General features: G+C 39.4%; 1 protein-coding gene and 1 long non-coding RNA gene across 2 annotated transcripts in view; one reads left to right on the top strand and one right to left on the bottom strand.

Moving 5' to 3' along the window:
* LOC310716079 overlaps positions 1-16675 on the bottom strand; it is a 243664-nt gene that overhangs the window by 107631 nt on the left and 119358 nt on the right. The gene's annotated exons all lie outside the window — the stretch shown is intronic.
* prkx (protein kinase X-linked) overlaps positions 1-16675 on the top strand; it is a 44637-nt gene that overhangs the window by 12269 nt on the left and 15693 nt on the right. The window contains exons 2-4 of the mRNA XM_083522845.1: positions 9392-9560; positions 9738-10001; positions 15528-15647. Coding sequence (XP_083378971.1) covers positions 9392-9560; positions 9738-10001; positions 15528-15647 — 553 coding nt within the window. The remainder of the gene's footprint in view (positions 1-9391; positions 9561-9737; positions 10002-15527; positions 15648-16675) is intronic.

The raw sequence follows: 16675 nt of genomic DNA, 5'->3' as shown, positions 1-16675 counted from the left end.
GGAGTTTTTCCTTGCCACAGTCGCCACGGCTGCTCATCAGGGACAAACACACACCATTCACCTTCACTGTTGATTTGTGTAAAGCTGCTTTGAGACAATGTCTGTTGTGAAAAGCGCTATACAAATAAACTTGACTTGACTTGAGGTAACTTTCTCCAGAATGTCAGGAAGCATCTCGGTATCACTACATAAATATGGAAACAGCCGTTAGACTGGAACTGGGTGGTACTGTGAATAGCTAATACATACACAAGCACACATACACATGGATCAGTTAATGAAGACTGTACTGTTTAGGAGCTTCTTGGAAAGGAAAAAAAAAAGAAGAACCCAGAAAAAATCCATCAGATGGTTTAGGGTGTTCACTGCACTGCTAATGGGTGTGTTTTGTTTTGAGAATGACCCATGTTTCTGGGAATTGACCAGACGAGCCAGGAAAGTATTCTGCGGTTCAGGCGCATTTGTATACACTTTTTCTGAGTGCCCTTGTTTCTGTCAGTTTTTTGCGTTTGTGCATCATTTGTTAAGTAGAAAATCGTGGCAGCCCAACAGAGTAAATTCAAGTGAAGGCCCAGTTGAAGTAACGGCGCGACTACGATTCGGCATAATGACCCTTTTTTTGCGCTCAGTCATGTTTTAGCATTTTAAGAGTTATAAAAATGGGATTTTAAAGTTTAAATCATATCGACAAAAAATTTCCATCTCCTAATATTTTAATGGCATAAATTAAGACTTTTTGTTCAAGAACATTTATTTCAACTTAATGTAATTTCACATGATGTGACTCATTCATTTTTAATAAAAAATAAACAACAAAAAAATGTATATACAGACTTATGAAACTTGGATATATTTTAGTGTAGTCAATGTGCATCTTGTACAGCAGTATAGATTTACTGTTCTCTAAAAAATACCTGAACATACAGCCATTATTGTCTAAATATCTGGCAACAAATGTGAGCACACCCTAAGTGATGGTTGCTGAAATGTGAGGGGTGTACTCACTGTTGAGATAGTGTGTGTGTTTGTGTGTGTGTGTGTGTGTGTGTGTGTGTGTGTGTGTGTGTGTGTGTGTGTGTGTGTGTGTGTGTGTATATGTGCGTTTTTTATATATATATATATACACACACACAGTACAGACCAAAAGTTTGGATACACCTTCTCATTCAAAGAGTTTTCTTTATTTTCATGACTATAAAAATTGTAGATTCACACTGAAGGCATCAAAACTATGAATTAACACGTGGAATTATATATGGAATTATATACATAACAAAAAAGTGTGAACCAACTGAAAATGTCATATTCTAGGTTCTTCAAAGTAGCCACCTTTTGCTTTGATTACTGCTTTGCAGCACCCCATCACTCTCCTTCTTGGTCAAATAGCCCTTGATGCCTTCATTGTGACTCTACAATTTTCATAGTCATGAAAATAAAGAAAACTCTTTGAATGAGAAGGTGTGTTCAAACTTTTGGTCTGTACTGTAATGTAATATATATATATATACACACACACACACACACACACACAGTACCTCTCAAAAGTGAGTACACCCCTCACATTTCAGCAACCGATAATATATATACAGTGGAACCCGGTTATGTCGATGTCCTAGGGGGTCACCAAAAAGCAACGAGGTAACCGATGATCGAGGTAACCGAAAATCAAAATGGCGGCAGTATATTAACGTGCTTGAAATTTCTTTATGTACATGATGTGCGTTAATAAATGAGAATGTGCATGCACGTGTTTCTGAAGTTTTTTTTTTTTTTTTTTTACACAACAGCGTTGCCGCGATGTGTTTGATGAAGGCATGTTATAAAAATACATACAGTACATGTTTATCTGTCAGGAATCCACCTGCCACGCCCCCTTCGGCCCCCTTCAGCGTGTCAGGTGTTTTCTCGGCCGCTTTCTCTGAAGCTCCCGGCTTCAATCACGCACGTATGGTGCTCGTTTATCATCATCACCAGCTCCTATTTAAACTTCCACACTCTCACTGTCCGTTATTGTTGGTATATGTTGGTTCACGGCGGTCGTTGTTATCGCGCATGGGTATCCCGGTACGTGTCTTCCCACCGGCACTCTCTCACCGGCTGCTCTTTTCTTCCCAAAGCGCACCGCGGATCCCCCCCGATCCTGCCGGTGTTCATTTTATGCTTTTGCTCATCCCACATTCCGCGCCGCCAAGCACGGCTTCCACCTCCCGTTCATCGCATAACATTTAACAACAAAAGGCATATGTGCACTAACTAACAGCAGAGATTCACCAGTATACAATACAACATCTGTAGCAGCTGTAAGGTTTGATTTTTCCGCCACTTCCGCGAGTTCTTCTGCGGCTGCACCGAGATAACCGACGTTAAATGGCAAATTTTTCCCCCCTTGTGCTCGAGATATCAGGGTTCGGCGACATAACCGATAAAAAATGCTTAGAAAAAGCGAGAATTTGGCGGTTCCACTTCAAAAACGTCGACTTAATAGGGTTGTCAAGGTAACCGAGGGCGAGATAACCGGGTTCCACTGTATTATAAATGCAACACTTTTGTTTTTCCACCATTTTTCATGAGCTAAACGCAAAGATCTAAAACTTTTTTTATGTACACAAAAGGCCTATTTCTCTCAAATATGTTCACAAATCTGTCTAAAACTGTGTTACTGAGCACTTCTCCTTTGCCGAGATAATCCATCCTCCTCACAGGTGTGGCAGATCCAGATGCTGATTAGACAGCATGATTATTGCACAGGTGTGCCTCAGGCTGGCCAAAATAAAAGACCAAAATGTGAAAAAGATATTTTGAGTTCACCTCATAAACAAAAATGGGGGCAAAAACAAAAGCGTTTTAGTTCATATATATATATATATATATATATATATATATATATATATATATATATATATATATATATATATGAACTAAAACTCTCACAGATAGCAAGTAAAACTGTGTAAAAAATGGTCATGATCATGGCATTTTGTAGCATTCTAAACTTAAGTGCAGTAGACATAACAATCTGCACAGTTTTTTCTTCAAATATAGACGTGTTGTTTTTTTTTCTACTAGCAATTTTTCAACACATTTGAGAGAAATGTTGATATTCTCAATGCATTTCTTTGGTTCTTACTGAGTTTTTTTTAACATTTATTATGAGACAATATTTCGCTAGCTAACAAAATCACCTCAGAAATGATTTGCATTAGAAATGTCATCTGCCTTGCACCATTTTTCTCACAGCTGAATACTTAGGGAGAGAACATATATTTTGATATCAATCTGGCACAACGGTTAATGATTTTCAGTGTCCAGAAGTGTTGTCTGTACCGGTTCAGTTAGCACGCCATACTAAGTCTAATTTGGGCTGTATGAAGACTTTTTTTTTGTTTATTTTTAGAAATTTTCCAACACATTTGAGAGAAATGTTTGTATTCCGGGTGTATTTGTTTGGTTTTCAGTGGCATGTCTGCTTTTTTTTTTATATTTGTATGGTATGTAAGACTTGCAAAAAAATTTAGCAAGCTAACAAAATCACCTCAAGAATTAGCATCCAGAGATTTTAGACGCCTAGCAAAAGTGTTCACAGCTGATTATTCAAATATAGAGTATATATGTTAATTCCTCTTGCTAAATAATTGTTGAAATAGTTATCAAACATTTTTTTTTACCCTCTGTATTGTGAAAACGGTTGCCATGTCCTCGCGTAATGTCAACATAAGACGCAGGGTCAGAAATGATTCGCATGCACGGCAATTGAATTTATTTTATTCACTCACACAACCTGGCTCATTAACCCAGTTAGAACATGCTCAGTTAGAATCTCACATGCTGCTGCTTATTGCTTGGACACACACTTTTTTAGTTTCCATGCGCCCGTTCATAGATTCTTCTGTGGAAAAAATGTTATGTGTCAAAATTCCTGGTGCTAATCAAGCATTTCATTCTGTATCTTTCTCATGGTCACTGTGTGCCTTGAAACGATCTGTTGATAGTCTCCATGGAGAAACACATTGTCTGACTTGTTCGGGTTGTGTAAATAAGTAGGAATGTGTGTTTTTCTGTCAGACGCCAATGAGAAATGTCAGTCTGGAGGACAATACCGTTTTGTCAGGCAGCGTAATTTGGTGTTTAAGAAACCAGACAGCACTTTTCTATGTTGTTGATTTGACCAGTTTGAATACAAACCGGATATATTTTGACTGGAAACATGTTTAAAGAGACGTAAAAATATCCGAAAAATACAAATAATCGAATAAACTAAAGTGATACTTCAAATGGAAATATTAGGAAGTACTCTATAGTTCACACCTTTGACTATTGAAGGCTAGAAGTTTTTGACACCTCCACTCTTCCCTTCCCTTCCTAGAGGGTGCTTTAAAAATTCTTGGCACCCCAAAGTTAAGGTCTGTCCAACTTAATGTAGTGCGTAACACCATTAAAGATGTTAAAATGCGTCCGTGTCAATGTTTGTTCTGATTCTGACTGCCGAGTTGTTGATTTGGTCGTTTATTTGGGGTTTGGTGTCATTTTTGTAAAGTAACCAGGACGTAACCTCCTGGCAGAGGTCAAACATTCCTCACTTATTTTCTACTGATATAGCAGCAAATTTAAAGAAATTTTTATAACCCCATTTCATTAGGGTTATAAAAGTCATAATACACTATACATAATATGAATAATATTATAACCATAACCATCATTATCTCTGATTTGTTTACATTTCAGTGACACACAGAGCAATTTCATGTACCTATTTTATGTGCTTAACCTGCTCATACAGGTTCAGATCACACAGCAGACTCTCGCCTTGAGTTATGTCCTTGCTTCCAGAAGGCACGACTTACTAATTTGTTCTTGCTCATTCTAAGGTGTACTCCACTTGTTCCTTCATGCAGTCCTCCTCTTTTAGACTGACTAGTTGTGTCTCTGTGTAAGCATGTACACACACTGAGTAATGACTCGATTTGTCTGAAGTGACAGCATTTCATTTCAGTTACGCGGTTGTGACATTTTCCCCTTCCTTTATGAAGAGCAATGACATACGATTGCTTTCCAAAGAATCACAACATGATGGCAGGGAGATAAGGCTTCAGATTTGGTTGAAATTTTTCTCTTGAATTGTTACTACGGCTACTATGGATGGAGTGTTCAGTGTTTCTGAATTACACTGAAGTGTAAAGCTGGAAAAACGTGCATATTAAAAACAAGAAAAACAGTGAGGCGACTACAATATGCTCTGTAAATGAAAGCGAAAGGAGGAACTAACCCGTTCTTCAAAATCAAATGTAATTATAAATGGATAAAACGCACAGTGAGTCATCTGCAATTTGCTTGGGTGCTATATAGGAAAAAATCCGGGCGTGGTGTTTTCGGGAAAACCATCAACAACTGTTTCAGGTTGCATCGCAACACCTCGTTGTTGAACATTTCGCTATAACGGCACACCCTGGAGCTTATTATTATTATTATTATTTTTTTTTCTAATGAATAAGCCATTAATTGTAGCTTGGATATAATTTAGCGTTAAAACTGCCAGTCATGTGTACAAGGATGTAGCTAGAGAACTAAAAATAACTATTGATGTCGGCCCTCATTACCTTTTGCCAATATCATATAATGTACAGAGGTGGAAAGTAACGACATACAAATACTTAAGTCGATATTTCTGGTATCATTACTTCACTATTTATTTTTACTTTTACTCATTACATATTTACACATCTGTACTTTCTACTTCTTACATATTCAAAACAGGATTTTTTTTAATCCATTTAGGGAAATATCAATATTTTCTCTTCTCATTGCTCACCATTTTTAACTCATCAACCTATTTCCTGTCATTGTGTAGCTTTTTCAATTCACTGGTGTATCTTTCCTGGCTCTCTCTCACCACAGAAGTTTACTAGTTTACGGAGAGAACAAAGAGCAAGACAGGAGGCAACAGGAAGTCTGGTGGTAACATGGCTGAGACAGAGGGAGTCAGCGATGTAAACATGACTGAGAACACAGACATTCCTGATCATCAGCATCTTTTCTCTACTTTAAACTAAGTGAAGGATTTGTGTACTTTTGCCACGTCTGAGAATGTACAGTATATGAACGTGGCGGCCCAGATGTGACCTCATAGGGGATTCTTACGAAGTAAAACTGATAAATAAATGCCAACGAAGGTTTTTACTGAACATCAGTGAAAGAAAAAATATTTAAATCTAATATTTATATATAAAACAAATAGCCAACACTAAAACACATTTCAGTCAGTAATGAACATTGAAATAACTGAAAATTATCACGAGGTTTATTATATGTGTATCGAATTTGAGTGATTTTTAACTTCTCATGACCTTTCACATCACGAACACATTAATATATAGGCACTTTAGAAGTTTTTTTCTGTGCGAGTGTTTTTTTTTTTTTTTTTTGCGTTTTTAACACGTTCAGGCAGCGAAATTCTCGATTTTCGAACAAAGTTTATCGCTAACTTCAGCTGACTTCTAACTTCAGCAGTCAACACTGATTGGTCTGGTTCATGAGCTGGGGGCGGGACTTACCATTTTTTCTTGGGTCCGTCAGGTGTTCGTCACCGAATAATTAATAAATACTTCGGGTCGGATGAAACCATTTTTAGGGAGGGGAGATGGGGAGATAACTGGGACGGGGGAAAAAAGTGTTGAAAAAACATCTTTTATGAAATTGCATGTTTTTTTTGTGGTTTTCATTCAAATTTCATGCAAACAACTAATATAAATATTAAAATTATTTGTAGAACAGGGGCCTCTATATTATAACTGCTGGATTTTGCGGGGGCTCCTTTAACTATTAATACTTTTTATTCCACTAGCAACGACCCTGCACGTGTTGTTTGTTTTTGGGCAGGAAGAAAAATGTAATTCTAGTAGTAGTTATGGTGACAGAACGTCTCTGATGTCTGTCCCGTCGACTCATGAGCAGCTTTTCGGGAATCAAGATTTACTGTATAACTGTAGCTGAGCTCCATAATCCCACATTATCATCAGCTGAGAATCGAAATGCATTAGCGCGTTGTGAGCCGTAGTTAACGATTAACTTATGTATATTTACAAGAAATGGAAACTGGGTGTGTAAGTAACTCCCTTGAGCTTTGCTTACTGTGGTTTACTTCAGGAGGTTTGGGTTCGACCTCTGCGTTGCCCTTGATCATGTGTGTAGTGTTACATCTATTACTCAACAAGGCCCCCCCGAGTTCCCTTGTGTCAGAGGCGCCTGGAGCTCAGCACAGTCTCCGTCTCCTTACACTCGTTTCTCAAACATACTCCCTCTCTCACTTTTTTTGTTCTCTCATGCTTGTGCAAAGTATGTAGCAGCACAGCTAATAATGTAATAGTCATTCTTCGAAAACGTGCACCTATTGTGAGGAAAGTTGTTCCCTCGGAATTGGTGCTTTTCAGGAAAAAAGACAAGACGACAAAATTAGTCCCTACATACGTTTTTGCCTGATGAGCGCGCTGAAAGTGGCGAGGAAAAACCCCCCTGAAAAAAATCTCCATTCATTATAGTTTCATCATTGTCGATGTTATCAACTGTTCACCAATTGACACCAACGCAAAACTCTTCATGGTAATTGTAGCCCTAAGCCATTGTAGCAAACCGTTTCCGTTCATTACAGACCAAATCCATCTTCATGAATCTAGAGTTCAACCTTCTACAGCAGAAACCACTTCAATTATATCTCTAATGAGCGACAGAAAAACAGCGGTGAGGAAAAAACCCTTGAGAGCAAACAAGGAAAAAAAACCTTGAGAGGAACCACACTCCAAATGAGTGGCACCATATTGTAAATAATTGTTTGAAAAAAAGCACAGTTGTGTAAACAGGAAATTTGCTATAGTTTTATCATGGAGTCTGTTAAGTCAAAGTTATCATGTTTGTCACCTGTTTTTTGGGGCAATTGCAGTCCTTCACAGGAAATCGCATTAATTGCGATTGCGATGTCCGTAAAATTATATGTTGGCTACTGGATTAAAAAAATAAAATAAAAAATAACCTCAATGTAAAATAGTACTCAACTTTATTACAAACAGGTTAAAAAAAACAAAACACTACTGGTTCATGAAAATGTGCAAATTTTAATGTATATGAACAAATGAATTCATCTATAATTAATCAATTATAAATAAAACATTTGATAGCACTCTCCATGCAGTGTGCAGTCAGCAGGAAATAAACAGAATGGAATTCGTGGTTGAGGCGGAACCGGTGGGTGTGGTCTAATATCGTTATGGGCAAATCCGACTGGCTAAAGGTTCCTTGGATAAAGTTTATTTACCATATTTTTCGGACTATAAGCCGCGCTCGCCCCCCCCCACGTTTTGAACCCCGCGGCTTAAACAACGAAGCGGCTGATTTATGAATTATTCCTGGGTTTTTCCCAGATTCACAAACTTCAAGCCAAAAAACTGAACCACATAACATTAGACCAATTAAATTTCCGAACAGAAACGATAAAACGCACCTCACCTGTGTTCTGAGCTGCACGGCATCAGGAGAAAAAACTTCCATCGGGTGATTTTTAAACGCACGACAATACCAAAAGATAAACTCCCGAGAGAAATAGTTGTGAAAGGAAGGAGGAAGACAGTGAACAATGACTCTCTTGGTCGCCTACTGTTTAGATACAAGCCGTTGTAACGCGTTGAGTCAGGGTGAAGGGAGCGCTCGCTTCTGGCATGCTATTCCCAAAATACCGCTATGCTCCTAAAGGAAGCGCAACATATTTCACCCGTTACACCGTGTGTAACGTGTCTTTCATTAAAGCCTGTGTAAAGTACATTAGTGTAGACAGGTGCGGCTTATTTATGTTAAAAATAAAAATATTTGTAAAATTCAGTGGGTGCGGCTTATATATGTGCGCTTTATAGTCCGGAAATTACGGTAGTTATTTAGCATTTTTAGGGAGAATCTCCAGTGTGCTTTGTAACAGTGTTCATCTGGAGAAATGGGCTGTTCTTTAAATGTAATTAAAGACACCGGAATGCCGTGTTATCGATTGAAACCCGCTCACTGTTTAGCTTCCTTGGAACCGTTTTTTTTTTTTGGGGGGGGGGATTCCTTACCACCTCATGCTAGAACCATACCGCTAGCTTGATTTCCACGTTATTCACATTCCTTTATCTACCTACTTTATTGTGTTGGACTTTAAATCTAAAACAAAGAAGAGTAGAAAAGGGGAATATTGTTCATGCTTGATGCGAATTGTTTTTTTCTCTCATCTGAGATTATAACAAAGATCTCTGCCCCTCGTCCTGTCTGACCGCTCTTCTCCAGTTCCTTCTTAGCAATCCATAACGTCTCTCATTCTGAAACGAGTAAGACCCCTAATGCTAATCTTTTAATACCAGCTGTGTCTCTTCAACAGGCACGGGAACATTCGGCAGGGTTTTCCTGGTCAAGGACAAGAAGACGAGGGGCTTCTTTGCGCTGAAAGCCATGAAGATCCCAGACGTCATCCGATTAAAACAGGAGCAGCACGTTCACAACGAGAAGGAGGTTCTGACCGAGGTGAACCATCCCTTCCTCATCAGACTGTGAGTAAGCATTGGAATTCAGAATATATATACTGTATATGTACAAGGTGATATCAGAAAGTTTGACGTGCAGCCTTTTGGCATGTCACAAGAGCGGTCTCGGAATTTCTTGATACCACGTCGTATAGTGTCTTGAGTTCTGTATTCTGTCATTTCAAGCCCCGTTTCTGCGTGTAGGTTCTGGACGCACCACGACGAGCGTTTCCTGTACATGCTACTGGACTACGTACCAGGCGGCGAACTCTTCAGCTACCTGCGCAACCGCGGCCGCTTCAGCAACAGCGCCGGACTCTTCTACTCAGCCGAGATAGTGTGCGCCATCGAGTACCTGCACTCCAAAGAGATCGTCTACAGGGACCTGAAGCCCGAGAACATCCTGCTGGACCGCGAAGGCCATATCCGCCTCACCGACTTCGGCTTCGCCAAGAAACTTTCAGATCGGTACGAGAACACAAAATGCTCCCGCACTTATTTACACGTGCAGCAGTTGTACGTATTACACCCGGTCTTAAACAGGCTTCTTAATACTGCTAAGTGTTGTGGGTTAACACACCTCCAGGGGTGGATTTGGCAAGCCTGCTTTCTTTTGTATGCGTCGGTTTAATCCTAATAACTACCTACACCTGCTTTTATTTCCTTCCTTGCCTCCAGCGGGTTCAGAATTCTTTTATGCGCAAATAACAGCACGATAGAGGCGCTTTTTTCTAAAGAGTGCTGTTTTAACTATGAATATAAAGATCTAGGTGTCGGTCGCCTTCTTGTATTTTCGATAGCAGAAACACTATAAAGAGCAACAGTCAGTCATTCATTTATTTACTAGTTTTTTGCCACGCCGAGGATCCAGTAACAGCACGCACGCATGTGGAACGCGTGCGGTAACGCCGTCGGCACACGCAACCGACCAATCACGATGCAGGAAGTGCTGAAATTAGTCGAACAGCCGATGATTTCGGTCATTTGACGTTATCGCGGCCACTTAAATGTCCATCGGAACTGAAAGGACGTTAATCGGGACGATTCAATTTGTGCAATTAGATTATCTTGGAGCAAAACAATTTCTTTCGATTACAATTCTGATGTATGGAATAACACCATGGATTGCTTTTTGTCCGTTTGGGCCCGTAATAGAAACGATATTTAAATGTTCAGATACAAATGTGAAAATACACATGTACATTAAGGGCACTGGATCCATTCACACGTTTAGTTCAGAAAATAAGCTTCAGACGTAGAAAGCCGACGGACAAAGCATCCGTAGTCGTGGTGTATACTGTGCTGGGACTGGAACAAAGTACATATCAGGCTTGATGTAATAAAAAAGGTTTAATTTTGCGCAGAAAAGGCTGTTGCAAGACTTCTAACTCCTCGCCCTGTCTGCTTGCACGGTTATTTCTCCCTGAAGAGAAAGCCACCGGTTTCTAAATAACCTGAGTGAAATTTAAACCCCCCCACCACACCCCCAGCAGCAGCCCTGTAAGCATCACTCAAATGTAAAAGGAAAAAAAAAAAAGATACCCGGGTGTTTTGCAGCCCGAGCTGACCCTCGTGCATTTAAACCTATCGGGCCGAGATGTCATTTTCGCCCATTACAGACCAGGGAGAGAGGAATAGATTTAGAGAAGGATGTTCTCCGATGTGCAACTGACCTAGTTCTAGAACAGGAAAGCGCAAAACAACTGAAAGGCCCGCTTGTCTGATTGTGTGGAATTTTGCAATGTATAAACACTGCCCCCCAGTGGCTGATGCACGTTATGGCTAGTGGACAAACGTATTGGGACACCAGACTTTTAAAGCCATACGTCGTTCTTACCCAAAACTGTTACCACACACAATTGTATAGGATGTCTTTGGATCTGGTAGAGTTCAAATCTGGTAGAGTTCAAATCAAAATAGGTTGGAGGGGAAGATCTCCTGCTATAGACAACCGTCTTGAACACCTTTGGGAATATTTGGAATTCTGACTACACTCCAGGCCTCCTCATCTCACATACATCAATGTTTGACTTTACTAACACCCTTTTGGGTGAATGAGCACAAATCTAAACAAGCACACACTCAAAATCTTAACTCTTTCTGTATTAACTCTGTATTCTATGCGACTCTCAGGACACGCCTCGGTCTCTATAGTGTTGATACGTCAATCTACGTATAAATTATTGGTTACTTTCTAAATAGTAAAAGTATATCGGCGCATCTACTAATAATTATATATAAATATATGTATGTATGTACGTTTGAGACCGAGAGAGAAACGCGGGAGGTACCTTTCCCAGTGTCCACACAAAATCGGCATCACCACAGCGACTAAGCGAGTCTCCTGACAGCACTAGACGCCCTCCCACAGCTGAGAGAATGAAACCTCAGCCGAGCAGCAGCGAGGGGCCACAGCGAGCCCAGCACGACTACAGCGCATCATTTACTGCAGGCATTTCCACACAGACAGTCTCAGTTTTAACCGGAGTGCTCTTCTAAAAATCACATCCAGTCACCCAGCGCGCCTGAGATACTGGAACCTTTTTAATTTTGTTTGTTTTTGTTTGGTTGTTTTTTTTTTTTTTCTTCGTTTTTTGGAAGAAAATGAGTTCCTCAGAATTAAAGTTCGCACTCCTGATGCTCGAGAACGTAATATGAGGACGAGCCTAATGGAACGTGTCCTTGTACATTTTCTCCGGATTTGGTTACTGGCGCTCTTAGTGGGTCGAATGCGTGTAATTTTTTTTTTACATCAAACGGATAAATATACACTGGGTTACTGATCATAAGCTCAGGAGTTCCAGCCCACTGTTGGGCCCTTAAGCAAGGCCCCTGACTCTCATGGCTACCCCTAGTTCCTAACATCTCTGGGATATGCGAAGAAAGCTTTTCTCTACGTGACTAAGTATTAAAGCGTTCATTAAAATCCCATTAAAATCCCAAAAGTGCGCCGCGACCCCGCCAGCTTCGGCGTACACCCCTCCGAACGAGAATACATCAGACACCCAATCGCATTTTTAATCACTATTTCTAATAATAGGATCAGAAACCAGGGCAAACATATCCCTGTGTCTGATGGACTAAATGCTCATTCATTTGCACGAGTGTGATTCGAAGTGAATACATAAAACCCCGTGCGATTTACGATCAGACGGATTGTAGATTAAGACAGTCAATGATTTAGATTTTTACTGCTCCCTGATGGTTTAGTACATTTACATTTATGCCAGACACCCTTTTCTTTTATGATCCATACGACCGAGACGCTATAGCGTTGAGGACCCAGGAGTGGCAGCTTGGTGTGACTGGGATTTTAACTCATGACCTTCAGATTCAGAGATCAATGTCGTAACCACTAAGCTACGACCTCAATAAGCCACTATGAGTTCCCATGAGTTTTACTTTTTTCTGCCATGATTTGTGGCTTCCAAACATCTATGTCTCTGTACTGTAGCAAGAAAAACTCCCTTAAATGGTATGAGGAAGAAATCTTGAGAGAAACCAGACTCAAAAGGAGAACCCATCCTCATCTGGGTGATTTATAAACCATGAAAACATTACAAAAACCCCAAGAGTGAGAAATATATTTATGTGAAATTGCCACTAGTCACAAGAGGATACAAGGAGCTGCACTTCAAAACGGATTTTTTACAGATTTTTCTTTTAAATGGGTCCATTTGTCTGGTTATCAGAAACGCACCAATCCGCCAAGCGGCTAGTTCTTAGTGTAAAAAGAGGTCGTTAGTGCGGAACAGTAAGTCTTCTCCACTGCCAATCAGACGATGAGAAGCTCTCGTATGCATGGAAATGGTAATCGAATCGATTCGCAGTGGAATTCACATTCAGCTTTTTAAATGTGTATGAATGTATTTATTTATTTGTTTGTTTGTTTTTATCCATGACCGAGCTCCATAAACAGAGCCGTCAGATTATTAGCTACACCTATTTGGCGTTCAATAACAGGAAATCACTCTTTATGGAAAAGGAAACGCGCGCGACACACCGCGCGATAGACAAGTGGACCTAATAAAAGCTAATAAATTGGGAATACGCGGCACAAATCGTCTCATTATATCCCACCCGTGTTCTGTGCAGCCTACACATAAGATGGGAAAACATCTCAAAGCGGCTGTTATTTATTTACTAATTTATTTATCCCCCCCCCCCCCCCCCCCAGATAGATTCCGATAATGGATAAGAAATGTGAAATGAACTGGAGTGTATTTTCAAATATCTAGGAGGTTATATTATTTATATATATATATATATATATATATATATATATATATATATATATATATATATATATATATATATATATATATATATATATATAGAGTGGAACCCGGTAAAGCGTAGAGGTAACCGATGATCGAGATAAAGCAATATGGCGGCAATATATTAACGTGCTTGAAATTTCTTTATGTACATGATGTGCGTTAATAAATGAGAATGTACATGCACGTGTTTTTGGAGGTTTTTTTACACAACAGCGTTGCCGTGATTTGTTTGATGAAGGCATGTTATAAAAATCTACATACATGTTTGCTAACATCAAAAGGCATATGTGCACCAACTAACAGCAGAGATTCACCAGTATTCTCAATACAAACCACCGTCAATTCTCAATACAAACCTTTATTATATTCTCCAACATTGCAAACACAAAGATCGCTCACAAAATCACAAAAAACGTGCGGGGTGTAGTTCGTTTTTACAAACAGCTAACCAGTGTCAACATTAAATACTCGAGTCATTTCACTCTGACACACAGCTCTGAAAAGTATCCTACACGCGGTTACTATGGTTTCTTTACAAAGTCTAAAATGCTTTGTGCAGATGTGCTTGCCTGTGCTGACTGCACACTTGATACAATGTCTTCATCTGTGATCACGCCATCAGTAACGACGTAAGGGCTGTCAAAACGAACACGTCAGCGGAAATGTATTTTAACGCCACTAATTGTCGTTCGAGTAACGCAGAGCGAATCTCTGTTTGGACTTTTTTCTAAAAAAAATAGAAAGCAAGAAAATTTTTTTTTTTACAAATTTAACTTTTAACGCAACACACGTTTATTTATGACGTCCTTCCTTTACTCAGATATAAAAAAATAATGAATAAATAAACAGAAAATTCCACCGAAAAGTCATATTTAATCATTAAACATTTGTTTTACCGAAATCTCCGTGTAGAAACGTCCGTGTGGAAACGTGGCAAAAGTTTGGTGTCCTGATGATTTACATAATTTAAAACCGCATAAATACTTAAAACGTTTACAAGAATATTTTGTCTTCATGCACCATGTTGGCATGCGTTCGCATAAATCATCCATAATTAGCCATGTTGATTTGAATATTTAAAAAAAGTATTAATTCAAGGTGCATTTAGAACTGATAATAATGTGCGATTAAGTTGCAATTGATCGCGATTATATGTGTTAATCGATTGACAGCCCTAATATGTGTGTACATGTGTGTGTGTGTGTGTGTGTGTGTGTGTGTGTGTGTGTGTGTGTGTGTGTATAAAAAACAGAGAATTGTATGGCACGTCAGTTCTCCTGTTTGTTACACACTACTAATATACAATATGAACAAAAGTTTGTAGGCACCTGAGCTTAAGATTGGTATGTGCTTTTTAAACATCTCATTCCACATTTAATCTCTATTTGCTGTAATATCCTCCACTCATCTGTGAAGATGTTGCATTAGAATATGGAGAGTGTTTGAGATTTGTGCTCATTCAGCCACAAGGGTGTTAGTGATTCAGGTGCTGATGAAGGTGAGGTGAGGAGGCCTGGGGTGCGGTCAGTGTTCCACTCCATCCCAAAGGTGTTCATTAAGATTGAGCTTGTCATGCTGATATCTGATTTTATGTCTTTAATATTTTTGTGGTAAAAGTTTGGGCAAGAACCACATATGGCAGGTGTTCCAATAATAAAGATAATTATCATACAGTGTAAATTTGTCTAATGAAGTTTTTTGTAACTCCGCTCAGGACTTGGACTCTGTGCGGCACTCCTGAATATTTAGCTCCAGAGGTGATCCAGAGTAAAGGTCATGGCCGGGCAGTGGACTGGTGGGCTCTGGGGGTCCTCATTTTTGAAATGCTTGCTGGGTGAGTGAACACACACACACACACACACACACACAAACACACATAGACTGGGTTATTAGATGTTGTCCATCAATTGCCTCAGTAATACAGAGTACAGTAACAGTGAGAGAAACATAAAGGAACAATATGAGCATGGAAAATGTACACCATCAGAGGGCAGCACTCATCTTCACTTTGAGACAACCAGAGATCGGATCATTGTACTGACTTTTTTCTACTGACTGAATCAAACCTTTTTTTTGTAATTTAGTTAGTTTTGTTTCTGTGATCAAAAATAAAATGTTACATTTTCAATAAGCAGGTCATACACCAACATTGACTATAGTTCGAATAATTAATTATACCTTTATGGGATTCACGTGACAAACGAACGAACGACTCGGACCAGAGGATTCGCAAGATGAACCACTCACTTCTGTTTTCTGTGTAATGCACTGCATAGCGTCTGTTTGAGTCATGTTGTAAAAGAACGAACGACTCGGACTAGAAGAGTCAAGCGGTAAACTACTCAATTTAGTTTTCTGTACATAACCAACAGAGATTTTGCGATGCCATGCTCGTCCAATAGAAAATGAACGAATCCTTTTTAAGACGACTGAATCACATTCGAGAAAGACTCGTTTTTCTGAATCACATTCGAGAAAGACTCGTTCTTCTGAATCACATTCGAGAAAGACTCGTTCTTCTGAATCACATTCGAGAAAGACTCGTTCTTCTGAATCACATTCGAGAAAGACTCGTTCTTCTGAATCACATTCGAGAAAGACTCGTTCTTCTGAATCACATTCGAGAAAGACTCGTTCTTCTGAATCACATTCGAGAAAGACTCGTTCTTCTGAATCACATTCGAGAAAGACTCGTTCTTCTGAATCACATTCGAGAAAGACTCGTTCTTCTGAATCACATTCGAGAAAGACTCGTTCATGAATGACCCAACACTATAAAGGACCACAAACACTACCATGTTAGCAAAGGAACTGTGAGACAATGCCAGCTTTTCTATGGCTCAGGACTGATGTGTCATCTGA

The sequence above is a fragment of the Silurus aristotelis genome (assembly GCF_946808225.1).
Source record: "Silurus aristotelis genome assembly, chromosome: 20".
Taxonomy (NCBI): domain Eukaryota; kingdom Metazoa; phylum Chordata; class Actinopteri; order Siluriformes; family Siluridae; genus Silurus; species Silurus aristotelis.
The sequence above is the reverse complement of the archived record's forward strand: the minus strand, read 5'-3'. Positions and strand labels throughout refer to the sequence as shown.